Below are 26,902 nucleotides of genomic sequence, written 5' to 3'. Positions count from 1 at the left end.
ACTTATTTACGCGTACAATATGTATTTTCACTCCATAATTTCTATAAGAATCCAATAAAACAAACCTCCTAATTTCTTAAAAAAAAGTGTTAAGAATTTTCATGTTGAAATAACGAATCAAAAGTTGTAGTAGTGATCTTGCCTAAGAGAATGAAAGTAAAACACAAACGTGACAACTTCCTGTTCGAAACTTTCCGAATTTTGTGTGATGTATGTATATGTGTAACAACGCCGAGCTCTGTCACGATTGGCCACTCGGAAAATGCGTGCGCAGCGGAACAAACTTACCAATAGGTGTTGGCGTAGCTTTGTTTAGTTTGTGCAACGTTAGGACTGAATCTTTCCGTGCTGCGTCATTGACGTACGTAATTCAGGTAAGATAATTTTCATGTTTTTAAAAAAGACAGTAATTAGTTGGAGGATTTAGAATAGCTAGATTTTGTGGCTGAAATTTCAGGATGATTATATTTCGACAATACCTTTTGCTAACAGTTGTGGTATTTCCCAATCTTAGCTAGCTATATTGTGAATAGCCTAAGCAATTTGTGTTCTTGCCTTGAGTTATTATTCGATATCTCCAAAGATCGATATGTCCGATCTTTGGAGCCAGAAAACTCATCGTGTTATATACATATATTTCCTTATTAAATTATTTCTTATAGTTTGATACTATATATGTTCGCGAATGCATTGAATTTTCTAAGCTGCATAGCATAAGGTGTTTACTTAAGCGAAGATTGTTCCAGAGAAGGATAGCCACGTGCATGAATACTTGTGACCTTGACATCTCTTAACAGGTGGAGTGGTTGACGAAGAAGTTATTATTACGTGACACCTCCAAGGAGTCCAAAGATTCATCGCGGGAGAACACCTACTTCCACAACTTTGTCTGTGGAAAGAGAATTTAGCAAGGACGACTGTATATAATATAATGTTTGGACGTATCTGGTACAGTTGTTTGAATTAGTGTAGGGTTAATACTGTTTGTCCGATCTTTGGAATCATCTCTTAAATGATGTTTACTCTAAGGGAGAGTTATTTTTGAATACCACGTGATGTGGGTGGTGAGAGATGGATGTTTAGAGCGATGCCATGTCATGTCGTAGCAAATCATATCGCAATTAAAAATTGCGATAGATTTTATTAATTGTAGAGCTGTATCGATGCTCTCGTTATTAGGGATATTTTTTACCCTTGCTGAGTTAACTTTTTTTTTTGCTCAGTCTTGGTATATTAGAAAAATTCTAGCTCTGTGTAATAAATTTTAGTTAGGGGGAATTGCAGTACGCAGTCAATTGTTTGATGTGCTCATTCTTTCCTATCAGCAAACCAGATCACGGATGCCGTGTATGTTAGAACTTGTCAGACACGCCGCTTTATGCAGATAATAAAAGAAATCGCTTTCGTTTTTAGTTATTAACTTGCAAAGTGAGTGCTACTTGGCCGTGTGGTTTCATCACGAGTCGCTTGCCCACGAAAGCTATTAGCTTCAGCGGTATAACGAGAGTAATTTCTTTCTGTCAAACCAGACTAAGTTGGAGATTTATTGTCTGGAGGTCTTAGTGAAACTGATACTAGAGAACGCACATACCCTCCAGGCAATGGAAATAGAAATAACTTAGCACACATAATTTATGAAATTCATTTGACCATAACAGGCTGAGTAGACGTAATACATGAATTGAAGAAAACTTAGTTTTCATCAATTCTAAAAAGTTTTGGCGTTTCATTATTGAGAATTTTTGTGGAATTATGCAGCACCTATGCAGAAGAAAGTCATGTGGCTCTGAGGATAGTACAGACAAATCGGCCTTCAGAACACGCAATTTCCAGACAAAAAATACTGTTGTTGGTGGTGATTGGTGATAGATGGCGCTGATGGTAGTGGTGTCGTAGTTGGATAATTTAGTAGGGGAGAGGATGAGATGTATTTAGCAAAGTAGAGTTATGTGACCCCACGATTAGTCCTTGGACTCCCTGGAGATGTCACGTAATAATAATAATTTGTTATTATTACGTTTACTGTTGCATCTTTCTGCAGCAAAGTATTTGATAAGCAGAGATATCCCTAAACATGTGTATACCTGGAGTTATAGCGAATGTTATAAATAGATGCTACATAAGTAAATCACGAATGGTTTACTTATGTAGCAATAAAAATGCATTTTACTTACCAATAAAAAATGCATTACATGCCTTTCCTGCCATTTGTATTCATATCTCTGGTGGGGGAGGGGGGGGTTCGTGATGCTTTTGACTAATTTGTCCTCTACATCTTTATACGTCTTCCAGGGATGATCCCATAATTCTGACAGTCCATTTGAGAAGTCTCTCAAGTTTGTTCGAATCATATCTCCTTTTCACATAAGCCACTTCAGTTTTATACAGAGATGAAGGAATTTTGGGTTGAGTATCCTCCTGACCACAAAACCTTATGGATTCATTTGATGTTTTTTTTTTTGTATCAGACTGCATACAATGTTTTTCTTTGTAGTCAAGAAGAGAGAGAAAATTAACAGATTATACAAAAGTCAAACATAACCTCAATAGTGGCAGAAGTTATCACAATTTAGCTCTTTACATATGAGAAATCAAACATGTTTGTTTCAAATCAATTGGCCTGATGGTTTGAGGAAGACATTTTCTTTATATAATGTAGCAATGTGGTATCTCTAAGTTAATGCAGAAACTCTTCACTGCTATGTGGAGGGGGGGGGGGGTTCAGATCCTGTCTACAACATTTAGAGTCTTCACAGTGACTTAAGTTACTAGTCTCACAGGGCAAACCAGTCAGTGAATACATAGTTAACAGACATATGTTAGCCTCATAGCTATAATTGTTTTGGCTGTAAATCCAACCCAATAAATCTTTATTGAGGCTTTCTTTATTGCAGTGTTTATCAAATGCATCTAACTGTGGATTGAAAACCTATAAAATTATCAATATATTCTCGATTTATAAAGGAATAACAGAATTGAAAAATACATAGATAGTTTATTATTATTATTTTTTGAGTTGAGCAGGCACTTTGTAAGCAGACCTCATTCTCTCTGCCTACTTACACACACACTCAGAAAAATTAAGGATAAAATGGAAGTATAAGCAAATTTATGATAAGCGAGTTGATTTTCTAAACATATAATCAATTTGTGAACTGAGTGAATAAGAAACTTGTCTGGTTTATACTAATAAGTTGATTGAGTATTATTTTGCATTGATAGAAAAAAGTGGTGGATCTTTATTACTTTGTTCAAAACTGAGATATTAAAAGTATTTTTTTTGTTATTAAAATCAGTGTTTCTAAAATACTCTGAATTTATTTGTATGGTATAAATGGTAACTATATGTACTCATTACTTCGAAAAGAAAATAGGTTTTTCAATATTTGTTTTCATTAATTTCAGTTTTTCACTAATAGTATTTTTATTTTTACTTAATAAAAACATTTAATTACAATTAACTGCGAATTGGGATTATGTTAATTCATTCAAAAGTGCTACATTTTGTACTTACATTTTCCCATTCATCTTTTCATATCCCTTTACTGACACTTTTTACCTATTATATTGCTCCATATACAACTGAAGCCAAGTTAGCTAGTCACGTACAAAGACTATAAACACATCCCATCCTGCGTTTTTAATCAGCACAGTGACCAAGAATCACATTCATATTCTTACATTGAAGGTTCTCACGTGTGTAATTTTTCTTTTTTCACTGTTTCTTGCAAAAAGTATAACACTTTCACTTCATACTTAAGAAGTGAAGTTCCATGCTTTACATCTTCCATAAAATTTCTTCCTACAATTCTTACAGATTGTGAATCATCCACTTTACTTAGACTGTCTTTAACCTAATTCTTAGTAGTCTTTGAAATATATTGATATGTAGGTAGCTTAGTTGTAAAAGCTACAGGATCAAATCTGAGTGAGGTTTGTCTTAAAAAAAAAATAAACCCATTGTCCTGTACTGTTAATTTCTATTCAATCTCCATATATGCTATAACTTTACTGAACTTGCTTAAGTCTGGATGAATACCACACAGTGATATAACTGGATGTTTTTGAAATAGGCTCTCTCCCGAGGCCAGTCAAGAATTGATTCTTGTTGCAAAATACAAAATATACAGTGTATGTCATACCAGTTTGATCTCTGGTGGCTGACCAACTGAGACGGCAAACTTGCTGAACTGAAAGGGATAAATTGCTTGTCAGCATAGATTCACACTTGCTGAAACTACATTTCCAATGTTACTAGTCCTGTGGACCTCATCTCTGCTCTCCATCACAATGTGGGTGCTAATCTTAGTGTGGTATGCATGGCTCTTTTCTTATTGGTAAATGATTTTCATCATCTGGTGTGAGACTGCTGCCTTGATTATTGGAGGTCTGAAGTTACTTGAAAAAGTTGTTTGGTATTTTGAGGATTTCTAGCTTGTTATCTAACATTCAAGATAACAATTCATGCCCATGTTATTCATATACTCTTGATTTTTGAAACCTTTCATTGATGGATTCACATAAAGATTAAAAATAAAAGGAGTTAATTGACCTTCAATAATCATCTGCTGAGTTTTAAACATGTCCTTTTTTTGTGTGTGTTTTATTGCCAGTTACCAGCTGTCATTAACAATGCTGCCTTCATCTCCCAGTTCAAAATGTATTTATTCTCAATCTCAGGCAAAATTGTTTTCTCCATTTATCCAAATGACTAGATAGAGGAAATAATGAATGCACTACATTTTTCTGTTTATTTTTGTTACAATACTGCCTTCATCTCCCAATTCAAAATGCATTTTTCTCAACCTCAGGTGAAAAGGAATGGATTACAATTTTTGGGACATTACAATTAAATCCTTTAATTGTAATGTCCCAATATTTAAAGAGATGGAGTAAACACGATAAGCACTACGAACACTCTACTACTGTTGCAAATAAAAATGCACTTTATGCATCAAAAGAATTTTAAAAGGAAATGTTGACATTGAACCATCATCATTTTATGTCTTGTGTCCCATCTGCTTCAATAGCTGATTTTTCTGTTTGTCAAACCACATGTTTTTATCCCAACTCCTCTACCTTGAAACTTTAAACTTTTACCGTATGACTTTGATACTCGTTTAAGATATTTTTGGTATATAAACTTGTCATTTAATTAGTTTGTTATAAAAATTTTATATACCTTCATTTATTTTTATTCCTCTTTTTTGGTTTCTCTCTGTCTCAGATTTATCATTCTTCATAAATTGGCAATTAAATTAACTTCCTATTGGCAAGATATGTTTATGCTCACCTACACTGGGCACAAAAAATCAATAAATAACAGAAGAAAAAAATTCTGACAACCAATAAAAAAAAACACGTTTTTCATTGTAGATATTTCTGTGATATCAAGCCACACTCGGACTTCGTCTGCCGATTGGAGACAAAATAGTGCATTTCATAATCGCTTTCTTGTATAGTGACGTCATTGATTTACTACAATTAAATCTAGACTTGTTCTTTGCTCTTCTTACATAACAGTCTCGTCCATTTTCCCATCAAAATGGACGAGACTGTCATTCAAAATTGAGATCACCGAGTACTTTTAATGGATACAGAATATAGATAATTATCCTTAATTCTGCAAAAGGAGTAAGTGGAAAATTAATAACGAAAAAAAAAAGACTTCAGTATTTTATTAATTGTGAGAAAGGTGTGTGGATGTCAGAACGTTTCATTTCCTCATTATTTGTGTTGTATGGAAAAATAACTGTCATGAACAATTTTTATTTTTGCTGGTGACGAGAGTGGAGTGCAGATTGATTACAATCACCCGAAAAATGTGTTTTTACTTGACACCCCCACAGAGTCCAAATGCTTATCACAAGAGGGTGCCTTTTCCCACACTATGCTCTCTTCTACCACTGATTGCATTTTTTCCTGTTAATTGAGTGTGTTCTGGCATTTGCCTGCATGTGAGATTAAAAATGAGTTTACTGAGGGGGGGGTGTCACTTTTGTATGAGATCGTCAAACTCACCTTTAATTGAAAATAATCATATAAAGCTTCTTCCCCATTCTTCATGGCGAGAATTGACGTTGGATTTTTTTTAATCGAAGGGTGCAGCGTCCTATTGTTCTTCCAATAACAACTGACTTGCTATTGTAAAAAATAAAAATAAAGTATCATCGAAATTGGCTGTCATTCTTGAATTCAAATTCTATTCTGAAATACGAGCAATACTATAGCAGCAGCAGCAATAAAACCAGTAAATTGCAACTGACCCATTGCTTTCATTACTTGTTCACATTTTAACATATGAGATTTTTTTCCCCTTCAAAGAGATTTCTTTCTTGTATAATCGGCAGTTGTCAATACTTGTTCAAACCACCATAGTGAGATTTGAACCCACACCATGTTGATTGGAAAGCAGAAATCAACGTTCTCAATGTCTTCGTACAAATTTTTAAAAATTGCTTTCTAGAACAAATTTCTTTTTTTTTTTTTTATAATGCCATGGATTTTTAAAGTAAGAAAAATACAACGTAGAATTGTTTTCATAGCTAACTAGGGAGTTAATTTCAACAAATAATAAAAAATGATTAATTTATCAATATTGCTTTATAGATGAATTACATACACAATTATACTTTTGTACTTTGCTGCAGTTCTTGACAGGGCATGGAAGGCTGTTGTATAAGTTGGAGGACATGGGATTGGATATTAAACTGTTAGCTAGGATAAGAGAATGGTTGATTAACAGATATCAAAAAGTGGTATATGGGGTGGGGGTGAGTGCAAAATTTAAGGTGACCACTGTGTACCACAGGGATCAATTCTTGGTCCATTGTTATTCAATCTTACGTCAGTGACATTGAGAAGGATTCGAAAAGTGACGTATAGCTGCTTGCTGATAATACAAAGATAGGCAATGTAATCAGGAATTTAACTAACATGGAGTACTTGCAGAATTATTTGAGAAGCATAGGCTGGTCAGGGGACAGTTGCTGTCGGTTCGTGTTGGTGTGTGCATATTGGTGTAGTGAGAGATCAAATGAGGTATTATATTGGTGGGATCAGTGTACAAGAAACTGATCAGGCTGATCTTGGAATTTTAGTACATTTGAAGTTCCAGGATATATATAGCAAAGATTGCAAATACAACTCAGAGGCTAATTGTCTGAAACGAATATTGCACGTAAGGATAAGATAGTCATTTCGCTTTTTTTAAGAGGCTTTGATACGATGTCATTTGGACTGTTGTGCGTAGATCTGGTTTCCGAGGCAATGCAGATACAGTGTGTGTGTGTGTGTGTGTTAAAGATAGAGTAGTGCGTGATTGGAATTGATTACCTTTTGCAGGTCGTGAGTGCATGTAGTGTACGTAAGCGAATTCAAGAATAGGTGTGGGTGGGAATCAAGAGCCCTTGATTCCCTGGAAATCTGGTAGGAATAATAAATTAGTACATATGAAGGGTGGCTTTAAGCCAACTGGATGTTCTATGAAAGTCTGTAGCTAGGAGATGCATTTCGTTGCCCGATGTGGGACCACCACTCTATTTATTTGGAGACCTGAAGTGGCTGGAAATAGTTTCATGTTTACTCTAAGGGGAAGGATTTCTGGATTATCTTAATCCTTAGCTCACCCACCTTGAGCTAAGGATTAAGATAAGATTAACATTAAGGATCATGTACTATAGGCTAACAGTCTTTTGCTTGTTTAAAAAAAAAGACAAATCAGGACTGGGGAGGTGTATGCAATTCAGCATCTGCCACGTGGGGGGTGGAAATAGCAGTTCATTTTTATTTATTTCACGTGCGAACTACAGAAAATGTAAGATCATACATATAAGTGATTAAAAGCACACATTGAAAGAAATATGCATTGAAAGAATAGGGTTAAAAGCAAACATTAAGAGACAAAAATGCCACTTGCATAAAATATTACACAAAAACATAAAATGTCAAATTTCACTCATTCTTATTAATATTATGGTTAGTTGTAGTCGGTGTTTGCATCTATTTTGGGACAAAAAAAATTGTTCAGTAGCTGAAATAAGATGGAAGACTGCAATTCATCCGAATTGTAGCGTGAAATAACAAATGCAGTTTAGCTCTTTGGCTCTTTATTTCATTGATGCAATTTAGCGATTGCTATTTAGCAAGACTAGGTTCGAAGTTTGTGACTAGGTATCTTTGGCACATTGTAAAATACGATCCTTAATTAAGAACATAGTACGAAGAAATAAAAACTTAAGTAAAACATTGCAAGATTGAAAATCGGTGATGGAAAAAAAGTGTTTTCTCCCAATTAGTGATAACGAAAACATGTTTATGCTGAAATATTTCAGAAGAAATGTTTTCGCCTTGAAACACATGGGTTACGAAATGCCATTTATCAGTTGATGTACGCATTTTAACTGCTAAAAATATCTCTAGATTAAGCTCTGCAATTTAAACAACTTTCTGTTCCTTTACTGTTTTAATATCCCTTGTATTTATGGTGAGGTGGAGTTTTTGGAAATTTTTAGCTTTTAGTCGAGTAAATTAAGTTTAAAGATATTATAGCAAGTTTGCGATTTTTTTTATTATTTTTTATTTTTATTTATTTATTTTTATAGTGCTATCCCTAGCTCGGACTCGTATCAGAATGCATATTCATCCATGCTTCATATATAAAAAAAAAAGAAAAAAAAAGTGATTCACATGAACCTTCACATGGCCTCGTTCTACTATCTTGACATTAACTCCATCTAATAGACTGCTATTATTAACGTATGTCTTAACTATTTCATATTCCTTCCTGTGTCCGCGCGGTTAGCCTAGTGGCTTTGCGTATCGCAACGATATACTTGGGGAAGGAGTGTCCTAGGTCTCGATTCCCGTCGGAAACGTGAGGAACTTAAGGATTTTCCTCGGCCATAGCCAAGGTAGTCGGTCTTGGGCTTGGACAGCAAGGTTTTTCATCCCGCAAGAATGCAAACCAATCCCCGTGAACACACAGGGTAGAGTCATACAGCAAGGAAGGCAACGGAAACATCTTGTTCGTAGTCATTTCCCTAGATGGTGGCGTGTATATACAGGGTGTTTCAAAAAGAATGATCCGATTTCAAATAATTATATTTAATAATGAAAATGTGGTACAGTTACAAAATAAATTACGAAGTATGAAGTAAGGTCTAAAGTTTCACTCACCACAATTACAAATGCTCAATGTCGCATTCATTTGTGGTTCGTGGTTACGGAGATATACAATTTTCAAATCGGGACATTCTTTTTGAAACATGCTGTATATATAACTGCCCCTAAACAGCTGAAAGATTATAACCACAACAATCCTTCCTGTATGCTCAGCTCTATGCAGCACTTTTGTCCTTGTGCTCAACATTCCACCGTCTCGAGGTAGTCACTCGTCTCTGGAGTTTTTATCACATTATATCAGCAGTTTTCTGAGGAGCTTTTACAACTTTTCCTGTGTGTCCTCTGAACTTCAGCTCACTATCTACCAACATTTCTAGATTCCTTGCACCTTCCCATCCTGAAGCAAAGTTTTCCTAATACAATACACCTTATTCAGTTTTCGTATTGGTAAAACCCGTATAACTACACTTTGAAATATTGAAATCATCCTCCCAAAGCTCCAGCCATTTCTAATCCCTCTGTAGTTACTCTCAACTTGTAGAAATTAAACAGCAGCGGTTCCAGAAAAATCTTATGGGACACTGCTTTGACCTTTTTTTTTTTTTTGATACATGGCACGTACGTGTACAGTTAGCTGGCTTCATCCGCCAACTATTCTAGAGTACCCGTTGACCTTCTAACCCTGCCGTACTCAGTTTCAACTATAGTTTGACACATGGAATTCATTCGGACACCTTTTCAAAATCTAGACACATCTCTGTATTTTCAATTGCCCAATTATAAAGCGGAACATTTCTTGTTGTCAGACTTGGTAAACAACTTCAAGAGAGGCGTTAGTTCCTGTGCACATTTCCTTAATATATGTGATATTCCATCCAGCACCAGACTTATTTAAAATCCAAACATTTCCTTTTCACTAGTTACCATTTTCTGCTCTTTCTTTCCAAGGCCGATTTGCCTGTTTTATGTGATCAAAAACTCTAGGAGGGGAAACCCTCCTACCCCCATATACGAGGCTCACATGCTAAGTTTATAAAAAGAGCAATCGTATACTTGAATTTCAATTAACCAGTTGTTTCTTGAAAAACAAGACTAAAATTTCCATACTGAAGAAGGAACGCTTTTGTAATGTAACTTGTAATATAAAACTTCTGAATAAATAAAATTTCTTGAGAATTTTATTTATTCAGAGATAAAATAAGCGAAATGGTTATTTGTTTGCATATCCTTGCTGCAAACGAAAACCAAACTTTTACTAATAGAAAAAAAAAACTAACAAAATCCGGGTAGTTGTTACGTAAAACAGTACGGTACCGCCTTAAAATATTAACTTCCGGGAAAGGAAGAAGTGTTACGTCATATCCACATCGAAGTTGTAGATATCAAGTACGTCACGGAAAATTTGTAGAACGGTCGAGTTTTCTCTCTCTTAAGGCCGAGTAACGCCCGTGTATTTTTGCATTCGTCGCGAAGGAGTTGACTGCGATAATTTCGCTCATATCAGAATATTCCTTTATTGTTAAACGTCATTTAAATTGTGCATCAGTAATATCATACCGCCTTGATATTTATCCAGACTGCATGATAAATATCGGCAGTAAGGCAAATTTACAACAGCATTCGTGGAATTATTTAAATACAGTGTTTGATATGGAGAGGACTATCGTTATTGCATTTTGTGTTGAGAGCATCTCACAGTCTTAAAATTTCAACGTTTGGTTCCATTTCTCATAGAATTTAGTTCTGACGATCTGAATAATTGTGAAGAAAGCAACAAAGGTTTGGGTTGTTTTGGTGGCAACACTTCAAGTGAGATGGAACGTAATATTGTATTGCATAATAATATATTTTCAAGATTTGCCTCCTGAAGTAGAATGATTAGGCTATTCTGCATAGAGCCGAAGTATCAGCTGTACTTTGTTCTGAAAATGTCGGAAGTTTAATGGACGAAACACCTATAATACAAAACTAATTAAACTGGTTGATTTCGCTGTGATTTAAAGTATTTATAAAGCACATTGCTTTATTTCAGTTATCAAAGTAGCTAAATCGCTGGCTTCTTGTGGTAATTTATTTACAGATGTATTGGTAATTTATGTGACTGTGCTGTGTGTTTAAGTGAGGTTTGTTTGCACAAACAAATATTGCTTTATATCAGGGATTAATTTAAAAACACATGTGGCTTTTAGTAAAACTTTAACATGATCTCTGATTTAATGAGATATAATAATCAAGGTTAGTACTGAGTGTAGAATTTAACACTAGTATCACAAAAATAAATACCTCATCCTATTAGTTAAATTTCAGACGTTACTGTTGACGTCTTACGATCTAATCTTGTTAGCGTACCAGTTATATACGTGTACTATAATGTGTGACTTCTCTGTGCCTCTTCCCGTGCTGGGGAGGGGGTAGGGGTGGAACTGCACTCATGACCGCATCGGTAATATCCGATCAGCCAAGTTATGGTGTACTGGGAAATGTTAGTGGCGCCTATTTATAAAGCACATATTTCCTAACAAGTGAGACAACAAATAGCTATTACAAAGAACTAATGAGAATCCAACCTTTGGTCTGACAGCTGTCTGACCATCGAAACCTTGAATATTAGTAAAGGCGAATATACGCGCCCTGGGGCAGAGTTCATCCATCATTTTTAAGTGGTATAATTCTTTCAAGGCTTCAAAAAATATAACTGACTTGTATGTCCTTTACTTCTGTAGCCAACATAATTCTAGTTGAATATGCGATGTGAATACTTCAGTTTCTATTATTTATTAACTGCTTCGACGGCTTTGTGTGTCATTTATGATTATACTTCTTTGGAATTTCAACATTTTGCATTCGAAAGAAACAGGCGCAAACACAGTTTGTATCTCAGTCTGCACATGTTTACAGAATCAACCGCATAAAATAATAATAATCTAAAAGTTCCCAGTTCTATATTTGTTATGGTGTATTCGATGTCAGAATGTGTTTGCTAGGCCATGATCTCGTATTACAACCATCATTACAACGCAACTATTGTATGAATTTTTGAGATTTGGCTTCAGGAATGCTACCAAAATCAGCGAGGAAAAAAATTGTGTAATTTAGATGCACTACAATTTCAAATCCTGTAGAATATCAGTGTCGTGTGCAGCAATAGTTAAGAAACATGTTGACGGTTTCTTGAACAGTAAAGCATTGTGAGAGATGTTTCTGAGGGCACGGTCGGAATAAAAGAATAACTTCAGTTGGTTTGAAGCTGAACTGTGGATGGCCATCAGCAGAGCTACACGGAATGACTGAAGTAATCGACACAAGAAATCCCATGAAAATTACCACCAAGATGCTGTATAATCCCAGCGTCTTGGTTTTTGCAGTTTCAATCTCATTTGGATTCTCAACTGGTTGGGGAATTCTTGCAGAAAATTAAATAGAAAAAAAAGGTGCGTAATGGCGTTTTCATACGCATCTTAAATTATTAAAAGATTATTTACATCTAGGTATACTAGATGTAATTTTATGGTGCCTGTGTAGTAACCTTATAACTTCCATTATGCGAGATCTACAGATGATCGTCGTGGATTAGATTCTAGTTGCTGACTAGAGGAACATGATCATCGACGTACACATTGTAGTTTTTTTTTTTCTTTTTCGAAACCCACATTTTCAATCCCGCAAGTCAGAAAAATCGACTGTAGACATTAGCAACAAAATGTTTTACAATCGGCTGGACTTCTCACAATACCAATTGGTATTAGAATATGAGATGACGTGTCGTCTCCCTCCATCTCATATTAGTGTCCCCATTACTATTTTGACCCGTAAATACACAAATTATTATAACTAACTGGGCTACGGATGATGACAAAAGGTGGAGGCCAGCTACCTACCATTTTACGAACGTTACAGCAAAAGTGGTATAGTCGAAACAAATTTTAGGCCATTCTAAATAATTTAAATTTCATCTTCCATCATTTTCTTTTTAACTACTTTGTTAGAAAAATATACAGGGAAGAACGACGCCAAAGATTAGCACAGCAATGATATTTTAAAACATGAAGGGATTTCATTCAGTCTCGAAAGGTTATAAACTTGTACGTTCGTACGCAGAGTAGGCGTACGATAGTAGAATCTGAGCATTTTTGTATTATTAATTTTAAGATGATTTTAGTTTTATGTGATCGTGAAATTCGGCCTTTGAGAACAAACATTGATTTTTTTTTTTTTTTTTTTCAAGAAACTCCAGGTCTGTAATATAAGCGGAGAAGTGATCTGACACCAGGAGTGGAATTCATCTTCCATCTAAAGACAATCAAACATCCATAAATTAGCAACAATCTGTATGCATTCAGTTTTATATATAAAAAAAAAATTCAGTTGGGCATGCATTGATTCGTGGGTTTCAATAAAACTTCGGGTCCTAGGGATCTTAGAATTTTAGTAGACAGAAGTTGAAGTTCAAGGGTTATATAGCAAAAATTGTAAATACAACTCAGAGAATGATTGCAATGCTGAAACGAACCTTGACATGTAAAGATAAGGATGTTATTTTGCCTCTTTACAAGGCCTTGATAAGACCTCACTTGGAATATTGTGCTCAGCTTTGGTCTCCTGTTTTCGTGGTGATTCTGATACAGTGGAGAGAGAGAGAGAGAGTACAAAGGAGAGTGTCAAAAATGATATCAGGATTGCGAAATACTGATTATGAAGACAGTTTGAGAATTTGTAAGCTGCAAACAGGAGAAAGATGAGTGTTATGATTGACACAAACTTCTGAAAGGGTCATACAGGATTTGAGTTGATGGAATTTTTCATTTTATGGAGGGTGGGGAAAAGACGCGAGGTCATCCTTGGAAGTTGAGAATGAATGCTGTCAAGGGAGTAAGAGCTGGAATTTTCTCTCATAGAGTATTGGAATGGGTTGGGTGTGCAAGTAGCGTGAATGAATTCAAGAACAAGTATTGACATCTGGTTCGAATAGCATGGCCTCCTTTGATGAGTTCTTGACTCCCTGGAGGTCTCTTAATAATAATAATAAATCTAGAAGAGGTAAAAACGATTAGGCTAATCTTTTGACCTAAGATTCATGAATGTGATAAGCATCTCATTATTTTAATCAAATCTAGCTGCCTCCTAACCGCTCGTCGCACGTGGACCTCTGCAACTCTCCCAATATACGAACAACAATAAATAAAAATCCGGTGAAGATAGTTTTCATCTGTATCTAAAACTGCAACTGAACTATGCTACTTATTTTCAGAAATAAGGGATTTATCATTCAAAAATTCTCTAAATTTATCGTTTGATTTGTTCGGCCGAACACTATCAGGAGTGTGATTAATGTGACAGTTACATTTATCGTGTGCTGGATTTTTACTGCAAATATTGTGTTCAACATTTCGGCAATCTCACCCAGCTTAACGTATCTGAATATTCTAAAAAAAGTTTAGAAATCAGTTTTATTTTACGTTAGAATGCAACATTTAGCTTGCAATGAATGATGGATATCTCTGTGGTTTAGTTTATGCAATACAAGGTGACTCTTACACATGAACGGTTATAAACCTTCATATATATTAGCACCGTTGGATAATTCGGAAACCCTGCACATGGAACTTGTTCAAGTCTCTCAAGAGCCTCGAATAAGTAAGGTATGACACCGGTCATTGAAATTCATCTAGCCGAAGGGACATTAATAAATTGCTTGCGATGTATTTCAAACATGTTCAGCCTGTTGGTTGTAGAGCAGGTGTGTGACGCTATCCCCACCAAACCAGGCCAGTGTTTATCATAAAAAGATGTACTTCCAAACTGAAGGCATGGCTATGGGTTCACTAATTCTACCCCCCCTCTCATATGGAGGCGGTAGCGCTTCTGGAAACTGGTTTTTCATCCCGCAAGACAGGTAAACTGGACAGAAGAGGAGGCCGAAGTTAAAACTCATAGCTTTAGTTGCTTCGTCTATAATTCCAAGATATTCTCCAGCTTCTGAAGTTTTGAAGAAAGCGCATTAAGATCCTCGCCTTAAGAACTGTTCCTGTAGTTCCGTGATGTTGACAGTGTGTTTGCTGTCCCACGCACAATTCTCCGGAACAGGAAACATCTACACCAACACATATCTCAATTTAAACGAGGTACTTCGCAATGATGACTTAGCACGAAGCTAGGGAGTTTTAATTGCTGGACGAAATATGGAAGGAGCGGCATGACAATGAGGCTGTTATACTTCCAGTGAAAACTGGCCAAAGAAACAAGACAACTTTTGCAAGAAGACTAGCAAGAAATTGATGTACCTAAAGAGTTTTGAGTAGATTTTTAGTCTATTTGCATAACAAAATTTGTTTCATTTTGCGTTATTAATACTTTTTGAAACTTGGCCCTTACACGAACAGTTTAGTTATTTTATCATATATTCAGAAAGTCTTTTTTTAAAAAAGGATAGCTGGACCGAAAAATATGGTTTTGTGCATTCGTTTAATAATATCGTGCGCTTGATTTGCAAAAGTGCTGTAGCCATACCAAACGAATACAATATAAGGAGACACTGAAAGTCTGCATTCTACATTTTCAAATCTACCCGAAGAACTACGTAAACAAAAGATTTCATTTTTGAAACCAGAATTGACAAGTCAGCAAGTGATGTTTACAAAACCTATTCAAGATTCTGAAATCGCAACAGAAATAAGTTTTGAAATATTTCGCCTTATAGCAAAAAGATGCCGACCATTTAACGGAGATTTCGTTAAAGATTGCCTAATTTGTCCTGAATCAGCTAAAAATGTTGAGAAAATTCAGTTAAACAGGATGACTGTGCAAAGAAGAATTACTGCAATGTCGGAAAATGTAAAGGACCAATAAACATCTTATTCAAAGAAATTTGCCTATTTTTCATTAGCTATTGATGACATCAACTGACATTTCCACAACCCAGTTAATATTTGCACGTGGAATAACGCAAGAATTTGAGGTAAGTGAGGAGCTGATTGGAATGAGTTCATTGTCAGATCAAACGAAAGGTAATGACATGTTCACTGGGCTTTTGGAACAGTTTTCTAAAATTGATTTAGATCTGACACAATTATCAGGTATCACGACTGACGGAGCTCCTTCCATGATAGGAGCTAATTCTGGATTGGTGACATTATTGAAACAGCATTTGGGACGGCACGACGATGAGTTGATACAATTCCACTGTATAATCCACCAGGAGAGCTTGTGCCCTAAGAAACTTGGATTTGAACATGTCATGAAAGTTGTGGTTTCAACGATTAATTTTATAAAATCCCTTGGCCTTAATCACCGACGATTTAAAAAGTTTCTTGAAAACATTAAAAGTGAATATGGTGACTTAATTTTTTACACAGAAGTGAGGTGGCTAAGTCGTGGACAAACATTGGAGCGGTTCCTAAATTTAATTGATGAAATTGAAATCTTCATGATTGAAAAAAACAAAAACGTCCCTGACAAAAAATCCGGATTGGTTATGTTACTTAGCCTTTCTGGTTGACATTACTAATCATTTAAATACGTTAAATATGCGACTTCAGGCCAAAGATCAATTGGTTACTCAACTTTACGGCCACATTTTGTGTTTTCAGTGCAAGTTAAATCTATTTCAAATCCAACTGAAGTCAGGAAATTGCATCCATTTTCCTAATTATAAGAAAGTTTCTGCAAAGTTCAATGTCAACTTCAAAACTATGTATGTTGAAAACGATCCCTTCAAGGATCGGTTTTCTGATTTTAAAAAAGCGAAACCGTTGCTAGATTTATTTAGCAATCCTTTTGCCATTTTGCCCGAAAATGCACCCGAATCGGCACAGCTTGAACTCATCGACATTCAAAACGATGAGAGCCTGCGAAATAAATTTAACGAAGGCAATTTATTAAACTTCTATCGTTGTCTCGATAAAAACAATTATAAAGGGTTGCTAGATAATGCATTAAAATGTGACAAGCCTCTTTGGCTCAACATATATTTGTAAACAAACTTTTTCAGTCACGAATAATAACAAATCGAAAAATAGAAACCGCTTGACTGATGAAAATTTAGAATCAATTTTGCGGTTGGCTACTACAAAACTCGAAAACGAAATATCAAAACAATTGTCAAATCAATGCAATTTGATGTCACGCATCAAATTAAATTCACTTACTTTTTATTACCTTTTTTGTAACAATTATGATAGGTATAAATAAAATAAACAATATATGGTAGATAACTTTCAAGTTTTTTTTTGGGCGGCCTTCCCATAAGTAACAGTGGAACTATGCAGCCCTCGGCCTTAACAAGTTTGTGCATCCCTGATCGAAAACTATCAGAAATGGTAGTGATGTAGCCAAAGTTAGTGTACTATATTTAACTCCAAAAGGATCTCCAATTACAGCATATACGAAATGAGAGAACATTGAGATTAATGGGTTTGTTTACACGCTCTCTTCTGTTAATGGACATGAATTTATCAGACGTCTGCTGCTGCTAGATAAATGTTTGTCACTAGCCAATTAGACTGCGTAGAAACTCACTCCTTCATGATCCAATTTTTTCACTGACATCGTTTTCAAACTTGTCTCTGGACTTGATATTGTTTCAAGGGAATAAATGCTCAAAATTCCGTGATGTGGCAGTGATAATACATTAGCGTAATGAAAAAAATTTAGGGCAAATGATATAAACCTGTTAATCGGGTTTCTGTTGTAGTAACCTAATCACCGATCGTAAATTAAATAAGTTGGGCAGATGGAATGTTTCATGTGGCTGCGAATGGATAATGGATGAGAATATTTGAGTGAGCCAAAACAGATGATTTCATTTATTAAAAAGCAGTCACACCTATTATGGATTTGTATATAAAACCAAAACATTTTTAAATTAAAAAGTGAAACGTTTTTTACTTCCCTTAACTTTCTCAACTACACAGGAACTTGCTGGAAATATCTTACAGAGGAAGCCGACTGCCGGAAGAAACACACAGTTAACAGACACATCAGTTGCGTCGGTCCCAATTCCAACTCATTTGAGGTAGGACGAATAGATATTGCGTTATTTGAAATCTGACATTTATTAATCGCTGTTTTGTAGGTTACCAAAGAAACAAGATTATCACGCATGGATATACCACCGTTCATGATCATTATCTTCGTTGTCTTTGGATTCCTCTTTGTGATCGGAGTCTGCTTTACTTGTATACGCCGTCTGAGTGCTCACCAGTATTCCAGTACTTACACAAGTTATCCACCCCCAGCAGAACACAGTGCCTTAAATCCAGCATGTGTATCTTCTCCGAGTTCATACCAACAGCAAACTACTTATCCATCAATGAGCGGAGCCCCTGTGCCTACGAATGCTGCTTATCCAACTTCACCGACGTGGGCGCCTTATCCTCCTCAGAATGTGTGTAGTCCACCATTTCAACCATCTGCACCTGGTTTTGTGTACACACAACAAATGCCTCTTCCTCCTCCACTACCACCTGCGAATCCCAACTTCAGGAGTGGATATTGTGATCATCCTCCACCTGCAAATCCAAATTTTAGGAGTGGATATGGCGACCCTCCTCCACCTTATAACTACTAGTTAGTACAGTGGTGATAGGAATGTTTACAGAATCATTTTTCGAATATCTGGTCAAGACGGTCTCTGATTGAACCAAAAAGTGTGAATATTCTCAATCTTTATGTTGTTTTTCAAATGGGAAAATATCTACATTTTGTTAGTGTTCGTAACAACTCGGATTGAGTATCTATAGGTGTATATAATGTAACATTTAGGAGTTCTGCAAACTAATTGCTTCATGATTCGTCAGGCAGATGTACAGTGATGTTGATAATAGCATTTTGAAGATAACTTACACTTAAGCAATTCATAAACGTCCAACTGAACTCCAGATTTGTATTTCTATGTTGTTTATATGGAATAAAAGAATTTTAAAGTAATTGTAATGTCCTATATTCGTTGTACAATTTCATTCACTGTGATAGAATGGAAGGCATGTTCCTCAACAATAACTTGAATCCAAATTTTTCATTCTGTACATCAGAAACTGATTGTTTTGTACTATGTTTAATTTATATGGCCAGAGAAGGCATGCAAAATTGGCCATATTTTAAAATAAAATAGAAAAAAAAAAAAACATTTATCAGATTTGCTTGCCACTTTAGTATGTGCTTAACAGTATTGTAAGGCGAATAATATTAGTTAACCTTAAATATCCATCAGTCAGTTTACTCCAAAAATATCCGCGAAAAAAGTTCGGTGGACATTTTTAAGAAATAACTGATTTATTATATTAAATATTTTACCTTGTCTACACCCTCTGTGCAAAAAGAAACCAAACTTTTCGAAAATAGAAGAAACTAGTGGATCCACCTGTTGTATCTTTTTGTTGTCGAAAGCGGCAACCTTCATTAGTGTTGTGTCAACTGTTTTTGACATTTGTTTCATTAGAAGCCGAGTTATAGTGCCAAGAGTGACAGTGTGTTTTGACGAACTGTCGGTCATCACGATATTCATGCTGTACGCGACGAATTTTAGCTATCAGTCGCTTCAAAACTTTGGAATCGTAGAAACAAATCAGCATTGTCTTTACTTTTGACTTCTCCAAGCGATTTTTTTACGGATGTCCCTCTTCTGGTGGTCTCCACTCAGCACTCTGTTTCGGGCTCATACGCATAACACCACGTTTCGTCACCAGTAACGATCCTTTCAAGGTAGTTTGAGTCCTTACGAACGGTTTTTAATCAGGTCCTTGCAGTATTCAATTCGATACATTTTTTAGTCGTGGTCAACTTGTGGGGAACAAATCGCGAATTCAATTTACGAAGGCCAAACTCTTGGTCAAAATGTTGTGCACAGTTGATTTTGGAATCCCCAATTCATCTTCAATTAATCTCACGGACGATTTCGGGTTTTCTTTGATGAAAGTATGCACTTTTTGGATGTTAACTTCGTTCAGTCCAGTTTTTGGACGGCCCATTCTTTTCGTTGCCCTCAAGCATCTCACGACCACTTTGAAATCGTTTAAACCACTCGTAAACTCGAGTATGGGATAAGCATTCATCACCGTATGCTTTTTGGAGCATTTGGCACGTTTCGGTAAAATTTTTACCAAGTTTAACCCAAAAGTCAATTGCAGCTCTCTGTTTGAAGCTCATTTTCCGACTGTTCGTCAAAACACACTGTCACGCTTGGCACTTTAACTCGGCTTCTAATGAAACAAATGTCATCAACAGTTGACACAACAAAAAGATACAACAGGTAGCGCCACTAGTTTCTTTTATTTTCGAAAAGTTCGGTTTCTTTTTGAACAGAGGGTGTATATTTATAATCCTCTATTAGTCCCAAAGTTTTGTTAAACACCTAGAACAAAAATGATATTAAAGCAACATATAACCACAAGAAAGAACATAAGTTACTTTCATAACTCTGCTACTGATATGTTCTTTCTTGTTTTATCAGTTGCTTTAATATCATTTTTGTCTAGCTGTTTATCAGAACTGTCCAGCTCCCCATCATATAATTACTGGGTGTGACTTGAATAAACAGTTGAGAAATGTGTTTGCGTATGGTGTATTGTTATTTTCCAAATATAAATAGAATGTATTCTCTGTTGAATTAGTTAATATTTTTTATATTGTTGCCTTTCTTGATCATGTGCTTATCTGAAGGAAGCCTTTTTCCTTCACGCTACAAAAAATTCCACTCTATTACACTAAATGTTCTTATATTTTTAAATTGTGTAAATGATAAATGTGGTTAGTGTTAGTTATATTATTTAAACTACTGATACACTTTAGGCATGAGTCTTAATTGTATATTTTTTATAAAATCCTGTTCTTAAGATTGTATCAATTGAAATTCACGGATAAGAAAATCTTTCTGAGATCTGGAAAGTACCATCACAATTTTAGCACGTTACATCACACAAAAAAGAGGAAAAAAAAACAAACAGAAATAGAAATCTCTTAGCTTACAATGAAATGAATCGTATTAAAATATTTAGTTAACAATCATTATTTCTTTGAATGTTGTAAAATAATATAAATTCTCTGATACATTTTCATTCCCGAAATGGTTTAGCCTTAATTGACAGCTGACCAACGATTTGTAGACTTGATGATGACAAGAACACAGCACGCAACTCTTGTCATCTAGTGGTTCTAAGGCTACCTTCTACGTTATTGGCTGAAATAGCGTGATTTATATAGTCGATTGATCTGGGAATTAAGAGTTTTCGTAGATAACAACGTACTTGCTTGCGCCAATAATTGACTAGCTCGGAACTGGGTTAACAGTCTTTCTTCATCGTTCTTGGTGTTATTGAAGTTATCACAATGCAACTGAAATGCTTCAGATAAGGTACAATATTTTCGTTATTTCTCGCAAGCCGTCATGTGAGAAATGAAAGTTATTTATTGGCTGCATCTGACTTAAATTCCCTCAACCAAAGATTATCACTAACTAGAAGTTATTTCAAATAACATTTTCCCCTAATTTAAATAACCATTTTGTTCGATTTTAAAAAAAAGAACATTTCTTCTTGCACTATCAGCCTTTATAAGGACTTTTCAGTTGAAGGTGAGTTAGGTGCAGAGTTTTTTCGCGCGATAAACAAGCAAACCAGCCAGAAGAAGAACACACGCAATCTACAGGCATAATAATCCTGGTCTCATAGCCTTAGCTGCTTCGGCTGTAAATCAAAAATAATTTTACATAATAAAAAACAATCTTGCAGTATAAGAGGTGTAATAAAACAAATAAAGATCTAGATAATTTTTTCCTTCCAAGATTTACTTGTTCTGCCATACTTTCCCTCTTCGAAATGGGTTCTCTTACATTTTGAAACAACGCGTCCAGCATTCATTATTCTTGAGTTATTCTTCATAATATAATATTTTAAGAAATCCTGTATTCGGCAAGTATAGGCCGCGTTGTTGTTTTATTGATGATACCATATTTTATTTTTGCACAGTCTTATGCGAAAAAATAATCACTAGATGGCGTCACCGGGTCGAAACAAACCAGGTTTTATTACAAGTTTCCAACTATCTCCACATTCATCAGCTCTTTCCCCCAAAATTTCCACTCTTTCCATCTAAAATGAAATCATATGAAATCATTTTCAGTGGCTTTCATGAGGGGCAGTATATTGCATTTAATGGTGGAAACAACTGACAGAGCTTCTTTATTACAAGTTTTACAAACTGACCACTTGATTTTATTCGAATTAGTATTGTACTCTATGAACTCAAATTTTCAATCAGTTGAGATTATGTAAAATTGGCTATTTATCTAGACTACTCTGTGTGTGTGTAATAGGTAAATCCCATCCACAAAAGGTTGTAAACCTGTTGTACATTAGCTGAGAGTTGTATAATCTGTTTATGTGGAACTCTTTTAGCACGTTCATTGCCAATCACGCGATGCGAGTTCCCACCAAACGGCCGATCACGCGTTATCGCGTGGACGTCGCTAACTAAATAAAAAAAAATAAAAAAAATTTGGGCACCACACGAAATTCCAATTTTCAGCTTGGCAATGAAAGTGTTAAGCCATTTCAAACTTCCAACCAGGACGGTGGTTTCACATGAGAGGTGATGAAATTCACCCCAACTTAAAAACATTCGCTAAACAATCATTCCTGCAGTGAGATTTGAATTCATATGCTGTGGTTTGGAGAGTGGCGATGCTATTTACTCATTCATACACGCTGGTGACAATTGTTTGCAAACTTTTGATAAAAACACTATGTTGACAATAGTATTTGGATACCTAGTTGTGGTCAAAAAAGCCGTTTGGTTACATTTCTACTACCGAGTAGAACCACCTTTGACCTGAATGACAGCAACTCTCCTTCAGGACATCCTTTCACCCAATTTTTGATACGCCACAATAGGAATATTCTGTTCCTCGCACAAAGCTACTCCCATTGCTGATGCTGAAGACAGCCGCTGTTGTCTGCTCGAATTCGGTGTTCTAATTCGTCCCAAAGATGTTCGATGGGTTGAGTGTTGAGGCCTGGACTCTAAGTCAGCCAATCCAAAACTTCAACATTGTTTTGTGTAACCAATCTCTGACACGCAGTGCAATATGGCATGGAGCACATTGTCGTACTGAAACATGCAAGAGTCACATAACAGAATATCCAGGTAGCCATCAGACGTTATGGTTTTGGACACGTCTACCAATGGACCAGGATCCATCCAACAGAAACAGTCCGATACCATTACCGGGCCTTCACCAAACTTGAAAGTTGGAATGATGCAGTCCTGCCAGAACCGTTCCCCGAGTAATCTATGTGCCGGATGCTCGAATATTCCGAGACAGCTCGTCAATCTCGATCAGTGAGTGTCAATGGCCTCCCGGGGCGTTATGCTGCTGTGGTAGCATCGTCTACGAATGACATAAGCAACAGTGGCTTTCGGTATACCGAGATGGGTAGTCAAGGATGGAAAGACCACTGATGTGACACCTAATACCATTCCATGTTAGAAGTCTGTCAGTTCAGCTGAACGTGGCGTATTGACATCCTTTTTTACCAGACTTAAACAGGCATTCCCTGAATATTTGCATGTGGTGGAATCCGATATTTGCATGACACGTGTGTCTAAATACTTTTGTCAACATAGTGTAGTTGCAAAAATTTGAACTAAAAAAAGGCTAAATCATTACTGTTTAAAGTCGCTGATTTGTTTTAGTATTTTACTTTGGTCATTGTTTTACAGGTTCAAGTAAACAAGATCCATGTGATTATCTCTGATGGAATTCTTGCCTATGGTGATCATCTTTGGATTCTTTGCAGCCTTCGTGATTATTGTCGGTTGCTGCTACGTTTCTATACGTCGTGCGCAAAGATTCCAGAGCGCTGCTTTGACTCAAACAAGGCTGAACCCGCAGTTAAATCCTGCTCCACTACTGAGCGGAACACGTCCTGCAGATGGAAATTACCTTAATCGTCCTGGGTGGAATCCTTATTCACCTGAGACGAATCTTCCTGTTGCAGAGCAACAGAAAACGCCATTGATGAGTGGAGTACCTCCTGTAAATAGTTTCTTCCCTAATCCTTCTATCCATGCTGTACCGACTACCGGAAATCCGCCATATGATCCCGGCTTTATCTACCACCAACAAGTACCTGAACCAGCGACAGTTCCTCCACCTCCACCATATCCAAATTTTAGTAGTGGTTATTATAATCCTCCTATAAATTTGAATTTCAATAACGGAAGTGATGTTCCTCCTCCAGCTTTTAATCCAAATTTTGGGAGTGAAAACAATGCTCCTCCAGCTATAAGTGCTGAGCCTCCACCATCTTTAAATCCAAATTTTGGGAGTGCAAATCACGATCCTCTTCCAGCTATAAGTGCTGAGCCTCCACCAGCTTTTAATCCAAATTTTAGGAATGGAAACGGTGACGCCTCCTTCAACTGTAAATCCAATTTTTAGCAATGGATATAGCGACTGCTTTGAACTAGGGGAGGTAGAAGAATGGCGATGATCCAGCTCGCACTTCATATAAAAGCTTGTTAGATTATTTAATGCTCTTCCTTCGCAGGATGCATTGAGTGTGCATATTTGGAAGCTTATTAAACACGTTGAAAATACTTAAGTATTTTCTAAAATGTTTTCAGAAACAAACTCGGTTATACACCACACGTATCTAAAACTATTGGGACACCTGAATATTTGTGCATAATATGCAAAATTTTTGTTCTCATAATACCAAGAAAGAAAGCGTTTTGTCCAGTGGTAGTTGGCTTGAAATCGTGGGGTTGCTGCAACTTTCGAAATATACATACACACCGGTACAGTGTATACGTGTTTGGATAAAATATCAGAATTATGGTAAAAATTAAAAAAAAAATAAACATGAAAAAATATTGTTTATTATCGATAAAATTATACAGTTTGGTATAATTCAAAATTACTCAAAAATAAAATCCATTATCATAACCCCAATAATGTTCTAAAATAAAAACTATAACAAATGTTATGCCTTTAATTGTAATGTCCAAATATTTAAAGAGACGTAAACACGATAAGCACTACGAACACTCGACTACTGGCGCAAACTGCATGTAAACAACAGTGGAACTGCGCCACGGACAGTGCCTCATTACGGTAATAGCTCGCATCTCACTATGACGTGCATATGCTTGCGCGCGTAGCAATATAACACTGTTGGAAACACAGTGCTGCTAGCGTCCTTCGTCCTCCAAGATGGATTTTTATTATTTTTTATACAAAATAAGAGAATTGTATAGGATTGTTGATAATAAAATTAAATATTACAAGCAAATATAAATAAATTAATAAATATATTTATATATCGAGAAAAATTGTGGGTGCTGCAGTTACGTAGTGACTATGCACGAGTCGCCCCTAGTTTTGTCTATATATTGCATTTTATCTCATTACATTGTATTCGATTGAAGTTGCAGTCTCCCAAGCATTGCAACAGAAGTAGGTAATTCGTGAATTTATTGTAATTTACAAGCCCATAATAATAAATATGAATGCATAGCGAAGGTTGTAATGGTTTTTGGTCGATTTACAGACCTAGTTGGTTAAATGAATAACGTGTCTGCTCTTCAGCCAGCAGGTCATATATCTGAATCCCGCTGAGGGCATGGGTGCTTGTAAATGTCTTTAGGTGTAGATGAATGTCATCGTTTGGTGTGATACCACCACTAAGTTCTGTATTTGGGTCTCCAAAGCAATTTTATGATTAATCTTCCACGGATCCTTGTAGGTACTAACATGCGATATCTTTACCACCTGTCATGGCTGGGATTATCACATAATATCAGCGAATGCTTCCAGATTATCTGGCTTTCCTTTGGTAGAAAAAAAAAAAACTGAATCGAATCCAGGTTAACCGATAAAACTTTATAAGGATTTATTAAACGGAAGGCAAGTTAGCTGCTCTCATATGAATGGGGAATAGTTTTTTACTTTCTGAAAACTTGTCTTTCATCCACAAAAGAAGCAGTCAGAGAAAATTTGTTGCTTTAATCATAATTCTAATGAATCCGGTTATTCCTTCTATTCCCAATTGCCAATCATAAAAAAATAAAGCCTGTAAGTAACAGAGGAGTGTTTTTTCATGGCAATGAACCGGCTAGTTTCCGTCGATATCGCATAGCTGTCCTACGTGAGGGAATACTGCTGCAATGAGTTTGTTAAAAAAATATGTAATTATCTAGGCCCTGCATTGCCGACGAATGGTGGACCTTATTCTAGTCTATTTATTTGTTTGAATTATTTTGTGTCCCAATACTTTTGGAGACAGTGTACATAATGTAAAGAAAAAAATTATATGTTGCAAATTCGATTATGATCGAAGATTCATATTAGCATGCTGTTGTACTGAATAAAAAGATGTTGTAAAAACAGTTTGTGTTTGGAAAAATTCTTTCAACCATGAAAACGAAGAAAAAATCATTGTAATGAATACAATTAAAATGACTACATTTTCTAAAAGCATAAACACTTCTTCATATCCGGATTATGGGATTTAGATTGAGGACAGATTGCGAGTATGTGGATTGCAGACTCTGGTTAACAGGAGAAAGAGGGGTGATGTGATAGAGGTCTATAAATTTTTGAATGGGTGTTATAGCATTTCAAATGATGAAATTTTTCGTTATATGGAAGGCGGGGAGAGAACACGGGGGCATCCATGGAAGTTAAGGTTGTTCTCAGTGAAGAAAGGGGTAAGAACTAGGTTTTTCTCCCAGAGAGCAGTGAGTGAGTGGAATAATTTGCCCTTAGGGATAGTGAGCGCATCTA

General features: G+C 35.9%; 2 protein-coding genes across 2 annotated transcripts; both read left to right on the top strand.

Moving 5' to 3' along the window:
- Positions 1-340: 340 nt before the first annotated feature.
- LOC150109641 (uncharacterized) lies at positions 341-19,047 on the top strand. The gene is made up of 2 exons (XM_090413892.1): positions 341-374; positions 18,194-19,047. Exon 2 carries the CDS (start codon positions 18,221-18,223, stop codon positions 18,686-18,688), a length of 468 nt encoding a protein of 155 aa, XP_090270018.1. The 5' UTR covers positions 341-374; positions 18,194-18,220; the 3' UTR covers positions 18,689-19,047.
- On the top strand, positions 16,426-26,505 carry LOC150109640 (uncharacterized). Its single transcript, XM_090413881.1, has 2 exons — positions 16,426-18,133; positions 23,836-26,505. The coding sequence occupies exon 2, from the start codon at positions 23,870-23,872 to the stop codon at positions 24,554-24,556; it is 687 nt and encodes a 228-aa protein (XP_090270007.1). The 5' UTR covers positions 16,426-18,133; positions 23,836-23,869; the 3' UTR covers positions 24,557-26,505.
- Positions 26,506-26,902: the final 397 nt, after the last annotated feature.

Source organism: Typopeltis vanoorti, chromosome 2 (assembly GCF_054136105.1).
Source record: "Typopeltis vanoorti isolate ZY-2024b chromosome 2, IOZ_Tvanoo_1.0, whole genome shotgun sequence".
NCBI classification, from domain to species: domain Eukaryota; kingdom Metazoa; phylum Arthropoda; class Arachnida; order Uropygi; family Thelyphonidae; genus Typopeltis; species Typopeltis vanoorti.
This window is presented reverse-complemented; position numbering and strand designations above follow the sequence as displayed.

What these genes read in the sequence shown, in the direction of transcription:
- LOC150109641 (XM_090413892.1), top strand. Translation starts at nt 18,221, where the DNA reads ATGGATATACCACCGTTCATGATCATTATCTTCGTTGTCTTTGGATTC.
- LOC150109640 (XM_090413881.1), top strand. Translation starts at nt 23,870, where the DNA reads ATGGAATTCTTGCCTATGGTGATCATCTTTGGATTCTTTGCAGCCTTC.